Source organism: Dasypus novemcinctus, chromosome 8 (assembly GCF_030445035.2).
Source record: "Dasypus novemcinctus isolate mDasNov1 chromosome 8, mDasNov1.1.hap2, whole genome shotgun sequence".
In the NCBI taxonomy this organism is placed as follows: Eukaryota; Metazoa; Chordata; class Mammalia; order Cingulata; family Dasypodidae; genus Dasypus; species Dasypus novemcinctus.
In genome coordinates, this window is record NC_080680.1 from 2,048,438 (window position 1) to 2,068,175 (window position 19,738).

The following is a 19,738-nucleotide window of genomic DNA, read 5'->3' on the forward strand; positions in this document are numbered from 1 at the left end:
CCCGTGTGGAGCTGGCCCATGCGCAGTGCTGATGCGTACAAGGAGTGCCGGGCCACGCTGGGGAGTCCCCCGCATAGGGGAGCCCCACAAACAAGGAGTGTGCCCCGTAAGGAGAGCCGCCCAGCGCGAAAGAAAGCACAGCCTGCCCAGGAGTGGTGCCGCACACACAGAGAGCTGACACAGCAAGATGATGCAACAGAAGAAACACAGATTCCCAGTGCTGCTGATAAGGATAGAAGTGGTCACAGAAGAACACACAGCAAATGGACACAGAGAGCAGACAACTGGGGGGGAGGGGGATGGCATTACTTTAGTAACAAATCTTAAGACAAGATTTGAGTATTTCCTAGATATAAATTTATTGTATCTATTTATTCTATAAGAATGTATGCCTTTTTTGTAATCTGATCTGAACCATGCACAAATCATGGTTGTGGAGTGTTTGTTTCTATAAAACACATTACAATGGATTATCTTTTTTCCTTTCAATTTCTTAAGCTTCTCTTGGAACCTAACCTTGAGTAGGCTTGAACTCCACAAGGCATAAGTGCATTTCACAGTTGAGCTTATTTCATAGACTTGCTTCCTATGAACATGAGTGGTTATTATGAAGAGAAAGAAAATTGCTTTAGCCTAGCTAATTGTAGCATTTTCTATTTTCATATGTTAATTCTTATAAGCTTATTGTTTCTACTTGACTTGCTTTTTGCCCCTAAGTAATAAATAGTTGTTTTCTTTACAATTGCTTTTTTGACATCTCACTTGTTAAAAACAATTATCTGTGAATAATCCTTGAGGCTTTGAAGCTTTTTCAAATAAATCTGTTTTTTGGATATAAATATTATTTATGAGAATAATTTGATAATAACATTCTTCTAGTGACATTGAAATATGATATAATGATACCAGAAAACAAAAATGAAATTGAGTCTTACCAATTTCCCTTTCAAAAATCTTTGTATAAAATATGGGCATTGCAGATTGAAACAGCAGCTAATGGAGATTTCGGATGGCATCTGCACCTTTGCCTTCTTAGATAAAGATGTAATTTAGAGAGAGGTACAGTGAGTGCCCTGAAAACACTGTCCATACACCTGTCCAAGTACCTTCTATGATGTGCCACTTTAATTTTGATGACTTTTCTTCTTAAATTTGGAGTAAATTGGAACAATTGATTGTAAAACTAAAGGTTAAAAAGGAAATTATGAGGAAGCAGATGAGGCTCAAGAATTTGGACACCCATCTACCACATGGGGGGTCCTGGGTTTGCTTCCCAGTGCCTCCTAAAGAACAAGCAAGACAGTGAGCTGATGCAATGAGATGACTCAGCCGTGACAAGCCGCAATGAAGAGACACAACAAGGAAACCCAGTGAGATGCACAACACGTGGGAGTGGAGGTGGCTCATGCCATTGGGTACCTGCCTCCCACATGGGAGGTCCTGGGTTCAGTTCCTGGTGCCTCCTAAAAAAAAAAAAAGAAGACAGACACAGAGAGCAGATAGCGAGTGCAGACAACAGCAGGGGATGGGGAATAAAATAAATCTTTAAAAAAATGTTATTAAAAAAACACAGAGTTGTTGCTCAAAAGGAAAGATTACATCACAGAAATATTGCCTCTTTTTTTTTTTAAGACTAACACGTGCCTTCTTTCAAGGAGAGGGTGACAATATGGTTTGGAACTTTCAACACTGTCTTTATCTTTCTATAAGACAAATAACCTTATATACTATTTTGAGGAAAATTAATAGGTGATGACTAGTTTTACCATAACAACAATAACAAGTGCAAAGACAGTGTTAATTCTTGCAGTAAGCTGTTACAGCTGAGAACACTGAGGCTGAGGAAGCCCACCCCATCGTCAGGCTGCTTCCTAAAGTCAGCCTGAGGAGACCCCAAAGTGGTGTGCCGAGAAGAGTGGAGAAGTGTGGACTGAAGGAGGGAGTGTGGTGTGGAGGTGGGAGAGCTGCCTGGGAGAGGAGACTCGTGAAGGATGGGGCGCTGGGCTGGGGCTTGGGTAAGGAGCAGGCGTCCATGTCGAATGGGCAGGAAGGACAGTCTTCTCCTCATCCTCGCTGACCCAGCAGAGTGACTGAGGCTGCGAGCAGGTGAGACTGCATGGACCCCCGTGTGCTTTTCATGCCATGGGGAGGGGGCAGGCTCAGGATCTGCTTGATATTAGGGTGCCATTAAGTTGCGTAGGAGAAATTGCTATGGTAACACAGGGGTTAATGCAGTTAACCACTGACCAGGTAACCCTATTCTCCTGGGGTTTTTCTGAAATGCTCACAATGCCCCAGAAAGAAATCAAATGCTTTGAACTTCAGTGGATACTTCTTATTCCTTTCTTGTGTGGACTCCTTGGGCGGTTTGCTGAAGCCTGGGAGCTCTTCAGATGAATGCTTCTAAATGCTTAAAATAGTATACATAGGAGTTCAAAGAAAACCAAATATATTGAGATACAATTAGCAAGGAAATTGTAAGTGTCCTTAATTACTAGCACATTATCTATTAATAACATGATCTAGTGGGAGTTTAGTAACTATCACTATTTTGAAGTATAAAAGAACGTAAACAATATTTCTAGATATTTGCAACAATGATTGATTATAAAATATCTCTAATTTATATTGGTAACCAATGCCCAGGCACTGTTGATAGTGATGTTATGTGGCTTGTTGCCTACCTTCATAATTTTAGGGAATGCAAGTGTTCGTTTACAGGCTGCTGAAGCTAATGATGTAATTTTCTCCTCTTCATCTTCACAGACCCCCTGCATATGTTTGGGTCCCATGTTAGGAACCCTTCAACTATGGCTCACTTTTTTCAAGATCCAGGAAAAGCCCTGCTAAGCTTTTGATCAGATTGCTAATGAACCTTTAGATCCATTTAGGGAGAACTGAGATCTTAAAGATATCGGGTCCATGCTGAGCGAAATAAGACAGACACAAGAGGACAGTTATTGTATGACTCCACTTAAATATCTAAAATAAGTAAATTAATAAAGATGGTAAATTAGAGGTTACAAGGGGCTGGTAACAGGGGCAATAGGAAGTTATAGCTTAATGGGTGCAGAGTTTCTGTTTTGGATGATGAAAATTTTGGTAATGGATGGTGGAAATGGTAACACAGCATTGTAAATGTGCTTAGTGCCACTGAACCGCACACTTAAAATGGTTAAAATGGAAGATTTTATGATATATGTTCTCACAACAAAACAACTAACTGCAAAAAAAATTGTCTTCTATCAGCAAATATATATATTTTTTTCTATCAGCAAATATTTAACTCTCTGCATTTATGTAGTTTTACCTTAATGGCTTTTAATAATATTGGTATCATCATCCCCATGAATGTCTTGCCCAATTTTGTGAGATTCAGTCTTAGGTACTTCTATATTTTGATGCTATTTGACTTTCCAGCTACTTAATTTATTTTCAAACTATGGTTAGCATTTAGAATGCTATCAGTTTTTGAGTATTGAGCTTATAGCTAGCCAATTACTTTTGGATTTTCTATCTGCACAATCATTTTAACTGGGAATGATGTGAGTTGCTTTTTATTTTTTCCAATTTCTTGTTCCTTTAATTTTAAAATTTTTCTCCTATGGACTGATTTGGACTTCCATTTCAATGTTCAACAGAAGCAGCGGTGCCTACTTCTTCCTGATTGTAAAGGAAATACTCTAGTGTTTCTCCATTGAGGAATAGAACGTGTGGGCCAGTTTGCACTCTTGAGAGCCGATCACTAGCTATCTGTGAATTTGCCATTTGTTAAAATAGTTATTATTCACTCTTAAATTATAAAAATTTACAATTGAAACATAATTATATAAAAACAAAAGATAAATTCTCAAAACTCATTACTTACCCTTTATCTTATGACATGTTACTATTATCTATATACTCCTGAGGTTATTTACATGTTGCATCTACATAGTGGAGCTGGTGTGATGCTGTGTTAGGACGTAACATTGAGAACTTGCAATTGGCTGCAGTTGGTTTATTTATGCTACAGAAAATGGCAGATGCTAAAAATCAGAGTTCTTCCCCTCTCCCACTCGCCACACCAAGAAATAAAGAGCCTGTTGTTAAATATTTCCTAGCAGCCCTCTGAATAAGACTGATGTTTGCTCCAGGTTCTAGGACTTTCCTAACCCATTAATTACGAAGAAAGGAAGGAAGGAAAGAAAGAAGAAATAAAAGCTTGAATCTGCCTGCTAACGGGAACGTGTGTTTTTCCCGGCAGATGACTGTGACGATCCGCTGGCCTCAGCCCTGCCTCCGGCCTCCTTCAGCAGCTCCTCCGAGCTGTCCACCAGCCATGGGCCTGGGTTTGCAAGGCTGAATCGGAGAGATGGTGAGTCTGCCCTTGTCTTGTTAATCCATCGGGTCTCCTTCTCCGAGAATTATTTTCATTCTTTATTTTCATTCCTATGGCTCAAAAATTGAAGAAAGCAGGTTCATCATATTATTTGCTAGCTTTCTGCTTGTTTAGGGTAAGTTATTTGGTGTTATCTGGTTTTGGCAGTTCCCCTCCCTGTTGATTGCCAGCAAATGCTCATAAATGAGACCCAGATCAGAAGGGAATTATGAGGTCGTGGATTATTTCCAGGTTTATCACCACGTTTTAGTTTTAGAACAGGCTACAGGTGAGTGTCTGGCCAGGTGAGGTGATCATGAGTAACTAAGCCAGTGCATAAATGAGCCAGTGCTGTAGCCATGGGGCAAAACGAAACAGGCCACCACGGAGCACCTGTGCGCTGTGGAGAAGCCATCGGCCACAGTGGCAAAATGCCGACTCAGCGCGGCACGGGCGGGGACAGGGAGAAGGCTGCTGTCCAAAAGAAGAATGCCTGTATCATCAGTGGAAGGGAGTGAACGGCTACTTCTTGAAGATACATTTACCCATCCTTGCCACTTGAGTGTCACTGAATAAATTACTTTTCCCCTTGTGCCAACTGTTCTCCTGTGCTTTCAGTGATTTATTTAAAATCATTTAAAACTTCAGGTGCTTTGCTACCTTTTCTAGGCATAGATTGATTTTTCTATGAAAAACGAACTATAGAGAATAATTTCAAGTTAACTGTATCCCAAATAAAGGTGTTGCTCTAAGTACAGGAGATATTTCTACGGAACTGAATGTTTTTTTTTTTTTTACTTTATATAATAAATTCAAAATAAGAGAATAAATATAGTTTGAATTTTACTCTCTCTTAAAAATCAAATGAAATACCTAGTAAATGATCCAATGGATTGGTAGAGGTGAGTGGAAATATAAGCAATTCAGTAAGCGTGGGGTGAGAGAGAAATTTCACTTGCCTTCATGTCCTTTCACCTGGAAAGTGCTTTGTGGCCTGCCCTTTATCCTCAAAGCATCGTTCGTCATCATTTCTAGCACTCCACTGAAAATATATTGTCACTGAAACCAGATTTCAAGTAATCATTAAATTATCAAATTAGCCATTTGAGTCTGGTGGTTATTCTCATATTAGCTTAACATTGGAATTTTTTAGTGGTTGTCGAAAGAATGTAAAAACTAAAGGATCACCATATTTAATTAGTCCAGGAAGCCCAAGGAGCTTGTGAGTTGTGTTTCTGATATGCATGGACGAATCCCTTAATGATTTCTTCAGTTGGCCCCCACTGCTGTCAACAGTGTGGCACTGGAAAATTTATAAACACTTGAAAGAAAAGTCCTGAGGGACAAGAATTAATTTATTCCCATTACATTTAATTAAAAAAAAAACGTGATATATGACAAGTACTCATGAAATGGCTGTGCGAAATTTATCTTTTGTATTAGGACTACTTTCTTTACATATTTAAATTAACTTTTGTAAGAGAGTGACAATCAACTGATGAGTTCTTTTGTGTAGTTGTTGCTTCTCGGTTGCATAAAATGCATTTTACTAAATGCGCTTTGGTATTGCTATGTAATTTCCTACCCATCTCTACAGCATGACTTAGGTAGCGCAATTTATTAGTATGTCTTCTGAAGGCTATCAAACATGTATTTTCTATTAACAGACAACAGCCTAATAGCATTTATAGTTTCCTTTGGCTTTGTAAATGCTCATGAGCATGTTAAGTCACTTCCGTTTAGACTAATTATAACGTAAAATCTAGAAGATTTTAGTGATGACGATGATGATTCCTCATATAGTATAGTTTTAGCTTTTTTGAAAATTCTGTGCATGATCTAGTGATGAAAAGTCATGTTCAACTACAAGAGTATATGGTTGAAATTTCATTGGTCTGTGGTATGATATTTGGATGTTTGAAAGAAGGTGGTCTGTGTTACTTCCCTAGCATTTATTTTGCCCAGAAGTCACTGAACTTCCAGTGTATTTATTAAGAATTGGAAATGTCCCAAATATCACAGCTTCTGCCAAGAATTGTATACTTAGTGGCTGATCATTATATCCTGGTACAGAGAACCAATAAGAGAATCATCGATAAACAGTTTTAGACTGTGCATTTATGAATTGTAACCACTTTGTAATCCCCTTAAAGCTGAATATTTAAAAATTTATGGTATGCTATGGTTTTAATGTGCTATACCTGTTCAACCCACAGCAAATATTCATTTATCCATTTACTTATTCATTCATTTACTTATTCAAATCAGTCCACAATCTATGTTCTCTATTTATTTTATGTTTTCACTGGTGCATCTCATTTATGTATGCATTTATTTGTTTTCTGGTAATTTATTAGCTAAAACAAGCTTTCTTTGCAAAGCAATTGCAGGAGGTGGAAGAAGGGGGTTTGTGAAGGATGTTGAGAGTGGAGGAGGCTCAGGGGTTTCCAGGGATGGGCAGGGTCAGCAGTGGAGGGAAGGGCCCAGGGGCGCTGTGCTCCTGGCGCTCGTCCAAATGTTCGATCAGTGTTTTCCATGAATGAGAGGGCTGGATAGCGTGGAGATGGCCAGAGGTTAGTCTCATGGTGCTGCCCAGGATTCATTCTCCCAGAGCTTGCTTTCGAAATCTCTACTTCTATTTTGAAGTCAGAGTTTGGGTTCCAGGTAATTGAGCAAAATGTCCACACTGATGTACTATACTTACCTCTTTATAAAAGGGACAGAAAATACCTGGAAGTTTTCAAAAGTGATAGATTTTAAAACATAAAACACAGACATTTATTCATAAACCTTCTCAAGAAAATTCACATTGTTAAATAGAAATATCAAGTTCTTGGAAACTGGGTTGGACTGTTGAGATTAGCCGATTTTGTTTCCATCAGTAGTAAAATGAGATTTCCTAAAATTCCAAATTACCTCATATTTCTTATGCAAAAGCAATGATTGTTGAGCTCTAACTCAAGTAAGAAGATGCTATAATATCGACCTTCATTTTTTCCTTCTCAAAAATGTCTCAAACTTTGTATTCCAAATTCATCCAGGCAAAGAACCAAAAAACCTGAAAACATTTAAGTCTGCAACTTGCCTGTGAAATTATTATTTTGCTTTCACCATTATGGTTACTCTAAGTGAACCTTTATCAAGTTGGCTCAGGAAATTTTCAGCTGATGCCATTTTCCAATGCTACAATACCATCTTTTTCTTTGGTTATGGGAACTGTTCAGTGCTGGCACTGTGAAGAGGTGCATGGTCTTGCCAGAAGCTATTTGACTAGGAAAAAGCATATACACATTTTGTCCTACTCTTCTTTTCCCCAAAGCTGCTTGCGTAAATACGTGTTCCCTACACCACTTTATTCATGACTCCATCGTGTCGTTAATGCTGAAAATCCTAGACTGTGACATGCAGCGTCCACCTGGGTGGGGGACCCACTGGCGACAGCGGAAGGAGATGGCTTTGAAGTTAACCTGATCAAAAATAACACTTGAGGATGCTGTATCACTTACTGTGGACAGAAAATAAATGGAAATAAACTGAACCGATTTGAAGTTTTCTTTTCTCTCTGTGATTCTCCATCTTCCTGCTCCTGATCCGTTGAACGTGTGTCCTCCAACCACTCACAGTGTTACATGTTGGTGGAGCCAGGAAAGTATTTGTCAGATATTCTAATACAACCCATGGCTGAGCATTTCGGAAACTATTTTCTGTATTAAGATATTTATTTCCCACTTTAGGAAGTAACAATTACTAGAATAGGCTTATGCCATAGGCTTCAACAAGATAAATAAATAATGAAAAAGTGTTTTGATGGTAATAGTGAGCCGGAAATGGTTTCTTACAACATGAGGCCTCTAACTACTTGAATTCTGCAATCTTTAGGCAATGAGACATCCCCAAATAGGATATGATGTAAAATTCACTGATTTTTAATAAAGAGGTGTTACTAAAAATTAGAAGAGTGGATAATAATTTAAAATATCTAAATGTTTCTAAGTGATTGATAGTAAGTCAGACTATTACATAAAAATGTTTGATGCATATCTTATAATATTAAAATTTCCCTCATATTTTTTCATAGAATCGTAGTTCTTTTGGTCCATTTCCATATTTTATTAAAAGACTCAGAAGTGATGGAGATAGCCCAGATAATGGATGGAATAGTTGAAATCATAACAAAAGGGTTTACAAAACCGATTTTTATAAGATTGTGTGAAGGTATAGGGAAATGTTTGCTTCTGGCCATGAGATGCTAAATTCACTGATCTGTGTTTTGAACAAGGTTTTAGGTCTATCAGGGTCAGAAGACATCCTATTTTCATGCTACCATTTTTTCTGGTTTTTACTGAATGACCCAGCCGGCATATTACGTGTCTTGAATGCCATGGGCAGGACAAATGTAATAGTATCTGTGAAAAAGTATCCCTCTATCTTGGCAGTATATGCAACTTTATTAAATCACAACATGTGTAAATGCATGTTGATGCACGTGGAAGGAGAGGCTCACAAACAAGCATAATGTCTTCATCCTCCCAGGGTCCTCAAAAAAGCTTCTGAGTTTCCGGGTACTTACTGTAGAGTCTGAGTTACAAGCTGAGATAAACCGCAGTAAACCAAACATGTGTTCAGTGTTGTCAACAACCTTCACTGGTTGAAGTGGTATTGTCAGTCATTTCTGTCTATCAAGTATGCCAAATGTAGACTGGCCCCTGGGATGAAGCACTCCTCGCGCTTGGTGGAATTCAGTAGCCTCTTCTGGATGGCGTGTCTTCCAGGAATGCTCAGATTTCCTGGTGTTTTTCCTGCTTCTTCCCAAGAGCTATTTGGATATTTTAGGATGGGCTCAGGCCCTCATGGAACTGCATAGTGGAAGGGACCTGCTGGGGTATCTTGGTTTTCGTGTTGCCTCCACTTTAATGTGTGGGTCTTAGCTTGCAAGAGTCTGCTGAGGGTTGTCCATCTGCTTTTTTTTTTTTTTTTTTTTTTTTAATTTTTTTATTTTTTATTGACTTTGTAATAATATTACATTAAAAATATATATGTGAGGTCCCATTCAACCCCACCCCCCCACCCCCCCTCTCCCCCCCCCCAACAACACTCGTTCCCATCATCATGACACATCCATTGGATTTGGTAAGTACATCTTTGGGCACCTCTGCACCTCATATACATTGGTTCACATCATGGCCCATACTCTCCTCTATTCCATCATGTTTTTAAAAATCATTGTGGTAGCATCTCTATAACAAAAAAATTCCCATTTTAACCATTTTCAAGGACACAATTCATTGCTGTCAATTACATTGTAATGTTGTGTTACCATCACCACCATCCATTGGCAAAACTTCTTCAGAACCCTGGATGGAAATCTCATTGTAGCTTTGATTTCTATTTTCCTAATGGCAAATGATGTTGAGTGTATTTCATGTGCTTATTGGTCATTTGTGTATCTTTTGTGTGTGTGTGCACAAAGGTTTTTAATTTTGATGAAGTTTCATTTATCTGTTTTTTGTTGTTTTTACTCATGCTTTTGCAGTAAAGTCAAAGAATTCATTGTCTACTACAAGATCCTTAAGTTGTTCCCCTTGCTTTTGTCTAAGAATTTTATAGTTTTAATTCTTATTTTTCAGGTCATTGATTCTTTTACAGTTAACTTTCATTCATGGTGTGAGGCGGGGTCTATTTTCAATCTTTTACATGTAGATATCCAGTTTTTCCGGTACTGTCCAAAAGAGACTACTTTTCCCCATTAAATGAACTTGCCACCCATCTCAAAATTCAAGTGGCCATAGCTCTGTGTGTTTATTTTTTGTGTATGTATGTATTTCATTTCCATTCCATTGGTTCCTGTGTCTGTACTGATCACAGTACTAACTGTGTTGATTACTGTACTTTGTAGTAAGTTTTGAAATTGGGCAGTGTGAATCCTGCACCTCTGTAGTAGTGCCTAGGGCATACTTGGCACCCTCTCCTATTGCATGTGTAAGCCTCACGTCTGCCACGATGTCTTATTCATATAACTTTTTAAAAAAAGATTTATTTATTTATTTCTCTCCCCTTCCTCCCCAACCTCCCCCCCCCCCCCCCCCGTTGTCTGCTTTCTGTGTCCATTGTCCATTCACTGCATGTTCTTTGTCTGCTTCTGTGGTTTTCAGTGGCATGGGAGTCTGTGTTTCTTTTTGTTGCATCATCTTGTTGTGTCAGCTCTCCATGTGTGCAGCGCCATTCCTGGGCAGGCTGCACTTTTTTTCACCCTGGGCAGCTCTCCTTGCACGTGGGGCTCCTTGCGCATGGGGCTCCCCTATGCGGGGGACACCCCTGCATGGCACGGCACTCCTTGCGTGCATCAGCACCGTTCATGGGCCAGCTCCACACGGGTCAAGGTGGCCCGGGGTTTGAACCGTGGACCTCCCATGTGGTAGATGGATGCCCTAACCACTGGGCCAAGTCCGCTTCTGTCATGTAACTTTTTTCTTTAATAAGTGTCACTGCTCACCGCTCTGGAGGCCTATTTTGTCGCATGCCCTCAGGCTGCTTCCCCTCCACCCACAGGCTACTTCGTTGCCTTTTCTGGTAAACAGGAGCCTCTCCCCTTTCCCCTTTAAGGCCCACTGGGGAGCTACAACGACTTCAGTCCTGAGCAGGCAGGTGCGGTTGAGTGAGAAACATCCGCCTTTGCCCAGGAGGCTGAGATCACCAGGGGTGCGTGGACCTCATGTTTAAATTGAGAGCACTCTGGATTCCTGGGCCAAAGCTTTACTCTGTGGCGCTGGAACTGCTCCGGGATGACTGTGGCCAGTGACAGAGGCTGCTGAAGTGTGTCGGTGGGGCCGCCCTCACCTCCTGCTCCCCACCTGCCCTCGAGAGCTAACTGGAACAAGGACTTGGGGTGCTCCGGCCTTCCTCTTTACTGTGATCCTCTCTGCTGGACCCTTCAGATGCTGCCGGTTCCCCAACGAAATCAGGTGGAACAGACGTTCCTCTGAGTCTAGAGCCCCAGCACTGCTGAGGAGGCGCGCACCCCCACCCCGCAGCCACTGCCTTCCGGTGGCATTGACACTCTGTGCTGCACGGAACGTATTCTCTTTGCATTCGCATTACACCCCTGTATTCTGTATAAGAGGTACTATATATTGTCCTTGCCTCTTTTCATCCAAGGCTCTCATAGCCCTGCTACAAGCTGTGATGAATTAACTCTTAGAAAAATGTAAGTTTCATCATTGGTGGAATTTTCTTCCAGAGGCTTGGGGCTGACTCAGCAGTTACACAGGGATGCGTGTTTACTTCTCACAGTTTCATTTCTGAGCATCTCACCCTTGCATTTCCTGACACAATCCTATAGAGTATTGGATGAAAAAGAAATAGGGAAGATGTTTACTTACTCCTGGAGGAAGGAAATGGGGCATCCTTGGTAAACAGAGGTGGTGGAGCGGGTGAAGAGCAGCCCGCCTGCTCCTGCAGGCTCCTCAGCACCTCACTGTCTTCTGGACATCCAGAGGCACTGACACCATGCCCACCTGCTCCAGGGGTGACCTGAGATAGTATATTCTACGAACCGACTCACAGGGCTTCTGCAAGCTACCCAGGGGTGCTTTCGTTGAGTTAGACCAGATCCTGGAACTGCACCCCATGCGAACATAAGGACTTCCCGTGGCATGAACAGATAAACCCAGTTACCCATCCTACTGATCTTCCTCATGAGCTGACATCATCCGTGGAATGTCTACGGCCTGTGCGGATTGTCGGCAGGCCTGCTGGGCCGTGTCTGTTTGATTTCTAATGAGAGAAATGAGCCAAGTCATCTTTTGCGTTTTGTCTGTGCTTAGCTTCAAACCAGTGAGAACTGAAAAGCACCTGGTCAGCCCAGTCTGGAAAGCGTGGGCTTTCTGGATTCCCAGAGTGTGTCTGAGAGAAGAGAAGCAATCTGTACTATCAGTAGGTTTTTGTTTATTTTATGCAGAAGGAGCTGCAGGTTTGAATGTTTCTTATCAAGGGCACCTGGGGACACTGCGAAAGCTTCAGCCTCCTGTGCCCCACCCCAGTGCTCTTCCTTTTCCTCAGTAATATGGGCATTGAAGGTGAGTCTCCAGTTGACCAGTATAAATGCCCGTTTCATTTATTTTCAAACAGTCTGTTGACAAAGCCACCACGGGGTGTTCTGCATTTCATGAGGGAGTCTGTTTCCAACGTGGCAGCTGGTGTGGTATTGATGGAAGCAGGAAGCTCGGCTCAAAGGGCTTTAGCGCACTGGGAGGGGCCCTGTGGCTGTGGCTGAAGATGCCCTGGAGATAGAGCTGTGCTGCTTTCCTAAGCAATTGTTAGATCCCCCTCGGCTAAATAGGCGGGGCTGTGGGGTGAAAGCTCCTGCTGGCTCTGGAGCGGGCCAGGAGCATCCACCAGCCCTGCCCTCAGCCCCTGCCAGGACAGCTGCCATTGGTCAGGGAGGGAACCGCTGGCAGCCTTTTCTCGGCGCTTCCTCTCCCCATTCTCCCTGAAGTTTGTAAGGCGTCTTCTGTGATGAAGGTGCAGTTCAGTAAGGAAATGGACGTGCTCACATTTGAAACAATGTAATAATTATCTGGACGGGAAACTTCCCTTCCTGGCAGTTTCAGTTGCTCTGTTGGTCGGTTTGCTGCCATGTAGATGCCCTGCAGGTGGGTGGGTGGGTTTGCTTCGAGTTCGCTTTCTCGAGTTGGTAAAACCTGGAGGAAGCGGCACGTTGGTGTTCACCTCGCCCTCTGTACAAGTTGACACATTCCGTGATGGCCTGGCCGTCAGGAGCGTGGCCCGTGTCACCGTCACCATTGCCGTTGGGGCGTCCAGGGGTTTTAGTTCTGTTTTTACTCTTCATTTCCCCAAGCAAGTATTGGGCCCCTCTGAACCAGAGGCAGGGAAGCAACCACGCGGAAGTAACTGAGGCAGCAAACTTGGATTTTCTCTTCTGTATGTAGTTTAATCCCACGATTTTATCTGTGAGCAAAGAGCACTCACTGCGTACCTGATAGACCCTAAGCAATGCAACTCGGACTCCGAGAACCAGGAATTACTCAGACACCACGAGTCCCACTGAAACTGTCTCCTCCTCGAGGTAGCAGTGCCAGGGTTCCCAGCCACTGCACTTCTGACCAGGTGGCTGCAAATCTGGAGGATCCCAATAGCTCGTCGGGCTCGACCACTCCCTGGAGTGACTCAGAACTCAGGAAAGCACCCCCTTTGTTACCGTTTTATTAAAGCAACAACAGTGTAGATCAAGACTAGCTCAGAGCAGAGCCCGGCGGGGCCTGGAGGAGGTCTGCAGCGGCCCGCGCCTGTACCCGTTGCCCCTGGAGGTAGGCCACGCCGCCCTGGCACCTGTTGCCCCTGGAGGTAGGCCATGCTGCCCTGGCACCTGTTGCCCCTGGAGGTAGGCCACGCTGCCCTGGCACCCGTTGCCCCTGGAGGTAGGCCACGCCACCCCGGGCACACCCGCGTGTCCTGCCAGGCAGGGGGGCCCCCGAGCTCTCCCGGGGTGTCCTGAACGAGGCCTGACTGCTGAGTCCAGCCTCACAGGGGGATGTCCTCCAGTCCGCTGCCCTCGCAGGGGTCGGCGAGATGGCGCCCTGCGCCGGGCCTCTCGCCCCATGGCCCGTCCTCAGCCCTCTCGTTTCTCATCCACATAAACTCTCAGGTGGTCCATGGGCCTCAGGACAGACACTCCTGTCACTGGGGAGATCCCAGGGGGGTAATCCAGGCCATTTCCCCACCCCCCCAGCCTCTGGAGGCCCCCTTCCTCACTTCTCATGAGAGAGCTCTCTTCTTGTAAGGAGGCAGAGACGAGGGGCAGCTGACTTCTACACTGTCCTCCCGCCCACGCCAGCCGAGCTCTGTGCCTTCGCCCCTGCAGAGCAGAGCTGCCAGGCGGCCGCGCTCCCCGGCTTGTGCGGGTCAAGGGTGAGCAGCTGGGAGAAGCCCTGGCCTCTCGTGCACAAGTGTGCGTTTTGGCTTTTCCTCTTCTTGCCTTTCACTCCTAAACATGTGACAAAACTGTAGTAACTTCCTAAAGCACAGTAGAGTACACCTTATAGTATACAGCGGTAGGCAGCGCATCCTTCAGTAGTGAAAGAAACTGCAGACCTTGCGCTGCATGTAGCTGCTTTTACCTGGACTCCCCGTGACTCACGCGGTCATGGAGAAATAACCCCCTCTCACTATGCCGTGATGTCTGTGAGGGGAATCGCTAGGTGCTTAAAGCATTTTCTTACAGCGTCCTCAGCGTAGCCCTGAAACGTACTTACCGTACCTGTCATGTGACTGGGAAGGGTGTTTTGGGGAAGGGCAGCTAACTTCCCAAGCTTGAGAGCCCTGTTGTGTGCAGAACGGGCCCCACTGGGCCGGTCTCTGGGTCTATAGTGTTGTGACACAGAATTAAGTTAGGCTTCCTTCCTTCCAAGGCACTGGGGCTGGGGAAAAGGCTGAAGGGCAGTGGAAAAAGAATGTCTGGGGTGTAGAGACGGAAGAGATGGGCAGGCACATGCTTTTTTAGTGCGTAAACATCCGTGGCCAAAGTAGTGCAATTAGGAGATGCTGCCTCTCGGTGGGTTCGGTGCGGTGTTCAGTGCCCGCAGCGCTGCAGCGCAGTGGGGCAGGGCGCCTTAGCCCGCAGGCTGATGGGGCAAGGGACGGATCAACCGCCCCCGGGGCTCAGCAGCCCGCCAGCCCGTCTCCCAGCCCCGGCATCCGTGTATTTTGTCTCGTTTCATTTCATTTTCCATCACACGACTATATTCTCTCATCCTGGCCAGCATCATTGTTTCGTGATGCCTGCCAGTCCTCAGGTTGGCATTTTTATCTTTCTCTCTGGGTGGCATTTTATTCACGTGTCCACACCAGCACACATGGACGGCACGCATGAGGGAAGGTGCAGGGATCTGGAGATGGACAGATCCCCGGTCATGCTGTGCTGTGCCGCTGGGATGAATTGTCCCCCTGGCACATGAGAATCTGAAGTTTCCTTACTTGATCAGTGTGCCCGGTTAATAAAATGATTTAATTTGCATAGCAGTGGCGCTTCCTCACCGCAGGTAAGAAATGGGAAATGTGGGAGGTCGATCGACTGCAGATGTTCACAGCTGGTTGGCAGCAAAGCAGCTGCCCTTGTGGGAGGGGCTCTTCCAGATGAGCACGTGGCTCCCACGACAGCTGAGAAGCTCCCCTGTGCTGCTCTGTGTGGGTACCTGTCCTTTACGTCTCCAGGCTTCCAGAGGGACTGCAGGCAGAGAAGGGCTGGGAAATGCAAAAAGGGGCACCATCAGTACATTCTTTGGAACTTTAATACCAACTACTATGAGCAAGAACTCAGGACATCTGGTGGTTTCTCAGAGCTGATTCATGTGAAATTTCAAATGTAGAACCTCCAAGTTAAACTGATCACCTAAATGGCCATACCTCATCCCTACCTGCTCTTGCAGTAATTATGAAATCCTGGGCACGTGCAGCAGTGGTGGTACTAGGATTGTAAGGTGGCCTTCAGCTGCACGCCTGACAATGCGATGCTGGGACACAGTGGCAGAACGGGGTGGGAAGGTGTTTCCTGATCACCAACCTTGTCATGAAAGGCAAAGAGAAATGAGAAATTGTCACAGACACTCAGGAGACGCGGTGGCTCAATGCAGTGTGATCTCCTGGATTGGATCCTGGAACAGGAAAAGGATGTTAGTCGAGAAAGTTAAGAAATCCAAATAAAACTTGGAGTTCCAGCAATAGCAGCATACTGATGTTAATTTCTTTGTGTTGGTAAATGTACTGTGGTTATGTAGATGTGAACCCTCGGTGAAACGGACTGAAGGATATAAAGAAATTCTCTGTGCCATCTTTCAACTCCTGTAAATCTGAAATTATTTCAAAACAAAATGTTAAAAAATGCATTACGGAACAACAAAGAGGCAGCATACTTAAGATTCTGGGCCAATGACAAGGCATAGTGCTTGTGGTGCATTGAGAGGGAAATAGGCTTTTGAGCAGTGATTCACTTCAGAAATGAAGAAATCGTAGCCCCTAGAGAGAATCTGGGTAGTACAGATTCTGTACGCTTTGAAAGCAGTAGTTCATGCAGGGGTGTAAACAGGGCATTAGTCAGGGAATGCCCTGCTTGCCCTCCCTGGGAGCAGCCCCCCGTGTCCGTGTGGACTCCACGTGTCCATTTCCCACCCAGCCATCCTGTAAGCACGTAAAACCCTCGGACATGTCCTTCCCACTTGGCGTGGCAGTAAAGGCTTTATTACACAGGGTAGGGGTAGGAAAAACGGCTCTTAATGAGAATATACTCAGTGTAAACAATTAATATTAATAAAATTTGTCTAAAATGTCAGACCCTACTATCGGGGCCTCAGGCTGGGTGTCAGAACATTGGGGAAGAGTTAAACGATGAAAGCTAAGTTTCATCGTAGGAGGGATTCTTAAGATTTTTTCCCCCTAGACATTGATTATTAGAGGAAGAACAGTTCAAGAAGGTTTTTATTTCGTTTTTGTTTTTTACTGTTTTTTAATTATGATTTCTAAAGAAGTTTTAGATTTCATAAATGGTATATTGAATATACAGGGGATTCCCATATACCTCACCCCCTCCCTCTCCCACACTTTCCCCATTAACAGCACCTTTCATTGGCGAGGTACAGTTGATAAACACATACTAACCGTGGTCTGTTGTTTATGTTGTTTTACGCTTTTATAGGTTTGACAAAGTATATAATGGCCTGTACCCTCATCGCAATGTCATGCAGGACAATTCCAATGTCCCCCAAATACCCCTTGCTCCACCTAGTCTTCCCTCTCCTTCCCCTCAGAACCTCTGGTGGCCACTGCCTTTATAGCAATGATACAAGTTCTTTCATTGCTAGAACAATAATAAGTCTACTTTAGTCCATAGCTGCATTCCCCCTTGTGTTTGGGGATGGTGATGCCCACTCTGCTTCTGACTGAGAGGGGGTTAGATCCCATGGGGCTGATGGGTGGAACTGTCTTGCTTTCAGTTGTAGATACTCTCTGTGTTTGGGGATGCACATTGTCCATCATCATCCTTTTGTTACTGTCCTGGGTGAGTCTGATGAATTGGAGGGTAGGTGCTGGCTGCAACTCTGCGGAGATTCAGGGCTCAACCAGCACATCAACAGCTGGAGGATTTAAGTCTCTGGGACACATATTTAATGGGTATAGTGCTAACTCTAGGTTTTGAATCTGCCATCCTGGTGTGTGTCAAGTGTTTCATTGTGATTTTGACTTGCATTTCCCAGATGGCTGATGGTAAGCATCTTTTTGTATTGTTACTGGCCATTTCTATATCATCTTTCAAGAAAGGTCTTATTTCCCAAGTTTCATAATGATAACACATTAATTTAAAATCATAAAATTTAATATGACAAATCTAAATCCAAATATAAGACCTGTGGTTCTACCAAATCAGAAGAACAAAACACATCAGCCATATCTCCTCAGGCTTCCTTAGTTCTTCTCTCTCTGATGTGGACTGGACAAACAGAAACACAGTAATTTCTGCCCCAAGCCTCTTGTCTCGGACACCTGCCAACTCCTTGCCATGTAGGACTGCGGAGTCAGGCTTACTGGAGGAGGCTGTCACCTGCCACCCTGCCACATGGCGTTGCGAGTTGTGCTTTGGCATGCCTACTTCTCCTGTGAGGCTGTGAGTACCTGGAGGGCAGGACATGTCTTAGCCCAGTGGTCAACACTGTACTTGTTACTGTTGAGTTTTCTGCTTCTGTGATGGTCTGAATGTTTTCCTTTACGTCCAGCAAAGGGCAAGTCCTGCCTACAGGCCAGGGAGTACACGAGTTCCAAGCATCAACGTGGTTGGATTGTGTTAAGCGCTTACTTTCACTTGTTAGTGGATCACCTGAATCCCAGAGGCAGGGCTTATGAGCTAAAAACAAAAGCAATTAATGTGGACTTCATCCACTTATACTTGTGATTTTCGCTATTTGTTCTATGTGTAATTTTATGAGACATGATGTATTCCATTTATATTTGATTTTCATATATATTTCACAGATTTCATTTATGTTAACATTCTTGCAGGATAACATAGATTTTTAAATATTTCTTTTTCTTGACCATTGTTCTTGTTTTGACTTCCAAAAAAGGAGCTGGTGGCTGGTCCCCATTTGTGTCAAATAAATACCAATGGCTGCAGATTGACCTTGGAGAGAGAATGGAGGTCACAGCCGTGGCCACCCAAGGAGGGTACGGGAGCTCTGACTGGGTGACCAGCTACGCCCTGATGTTCAGTGACAGCGGGAGGAATTGGAAGCAATATCGACGAGAAGAGAGCATCTGGGTATGTTTTTTATTGAAAGACAGTCTGAGTATGAATGATGCCAATTATTACATGTTGCTGCAAATCTGTCAGATCGAGTACACTAACAGAACCTCCTGAATTACTGGAAATGTCTTCCAGTGAATGTAAGATACTTATTGCAATTTAATATATTTGTCCATGTATAATTTATAAAATAACTGAAAGTAAAGCAGTTCTATAATATAGTGAAATATTGAAATGTCTTTCCTTTACTCCTTTAAAGAATATGATGTCTAAGACATGAACAAATCATATGTAATCTATATTATTTTTGTCCAATAGTTTGTATTACCTCAGCACTGTTTTACATAATACAGTAAGCTCATTCTGCTCTTCCCTCTGATTGAGATCTTTGAAAGGCACTGAACATTTAAATATACTGTTGAAGAAGTCTCTCCTTATAGTGGACATCCAGGGACATATGCACTGTCCCAAGCTGTAACTCACAAACTGATAGCCCCTGTAACCCATGGGTTATAAATTTCTTTGTGATTCTTTGGAATTGTAACTAAATTATTTGGCATCCATGATGTAATTTTTATTTCTCATTACATTGCCAAATGCTTCTTTTGGAAGAATTAAATTTTAATATGCTTAAATCATAGTTTGCTCTAAAAGAAAGGCTCTAAAAGTGGATTGTTGTACTATAATTGACTGATGAGATAGCTGGTGGAGGAGAGCAGCTTGAAGAAGGTTTGTCAGGTGGAGAAGAAATTACTTTTTTCCTTAATATTAAAAGAGAATTCAGATTCCATTTAATTTAAACCGGGGATGTTGTGTAACTTTTTTTTTCCTTTTCCTGAGTTGCAATGGTAAGAGGAAACGTGTACAAGCTAAAAAGCTATTATTTCTTAGCCACATAGCTTACCTTATAAGGCTAAGAGACAACCAAGTGGTAAATTTTCTTGGATAACAAAGTGACATCATTTACATTTCATAGAACTCTGTTACCTGTTCTGGGTTCGTAGTATTATTTCTTCCATATCTTCTCTGAAGTGCTTATTGGTCCTTCAGTTAATCTTGATGTAAGTTGA

At 43.4% G+C, this 19,738-nt stretch overlaps 1 protein-coding gene across 2 annotated transcripts in view; it reads left to right on the plus strand.

Annotated features, from left to right (window-relative positions):
* Positions 1 to 19,738, plus strand: part of LOC101418024 (contactin-associated protein-like 3) — a 216,109-nt gene that overhangs the window by 30,062 nt on the left and 166,309 nt on the right. For both annotated transcript variants that reach the window (XM_058301400.2, XM_071216563.1), the window contains exons 2-3: positions 4,247 to 4,357; positions 18,490 to 18,683. In XM_058301400.2, coding sequence (XP_058157383.1) covers positions 4,247 to 4,357; positions 18,490 to 18,683 — 305 coding nt within the window. The remainder of the gene's footprint in view (positions 1 to 4,246; positions 4,358 to 18,489; positions 18,684 to 19,738) is intronic.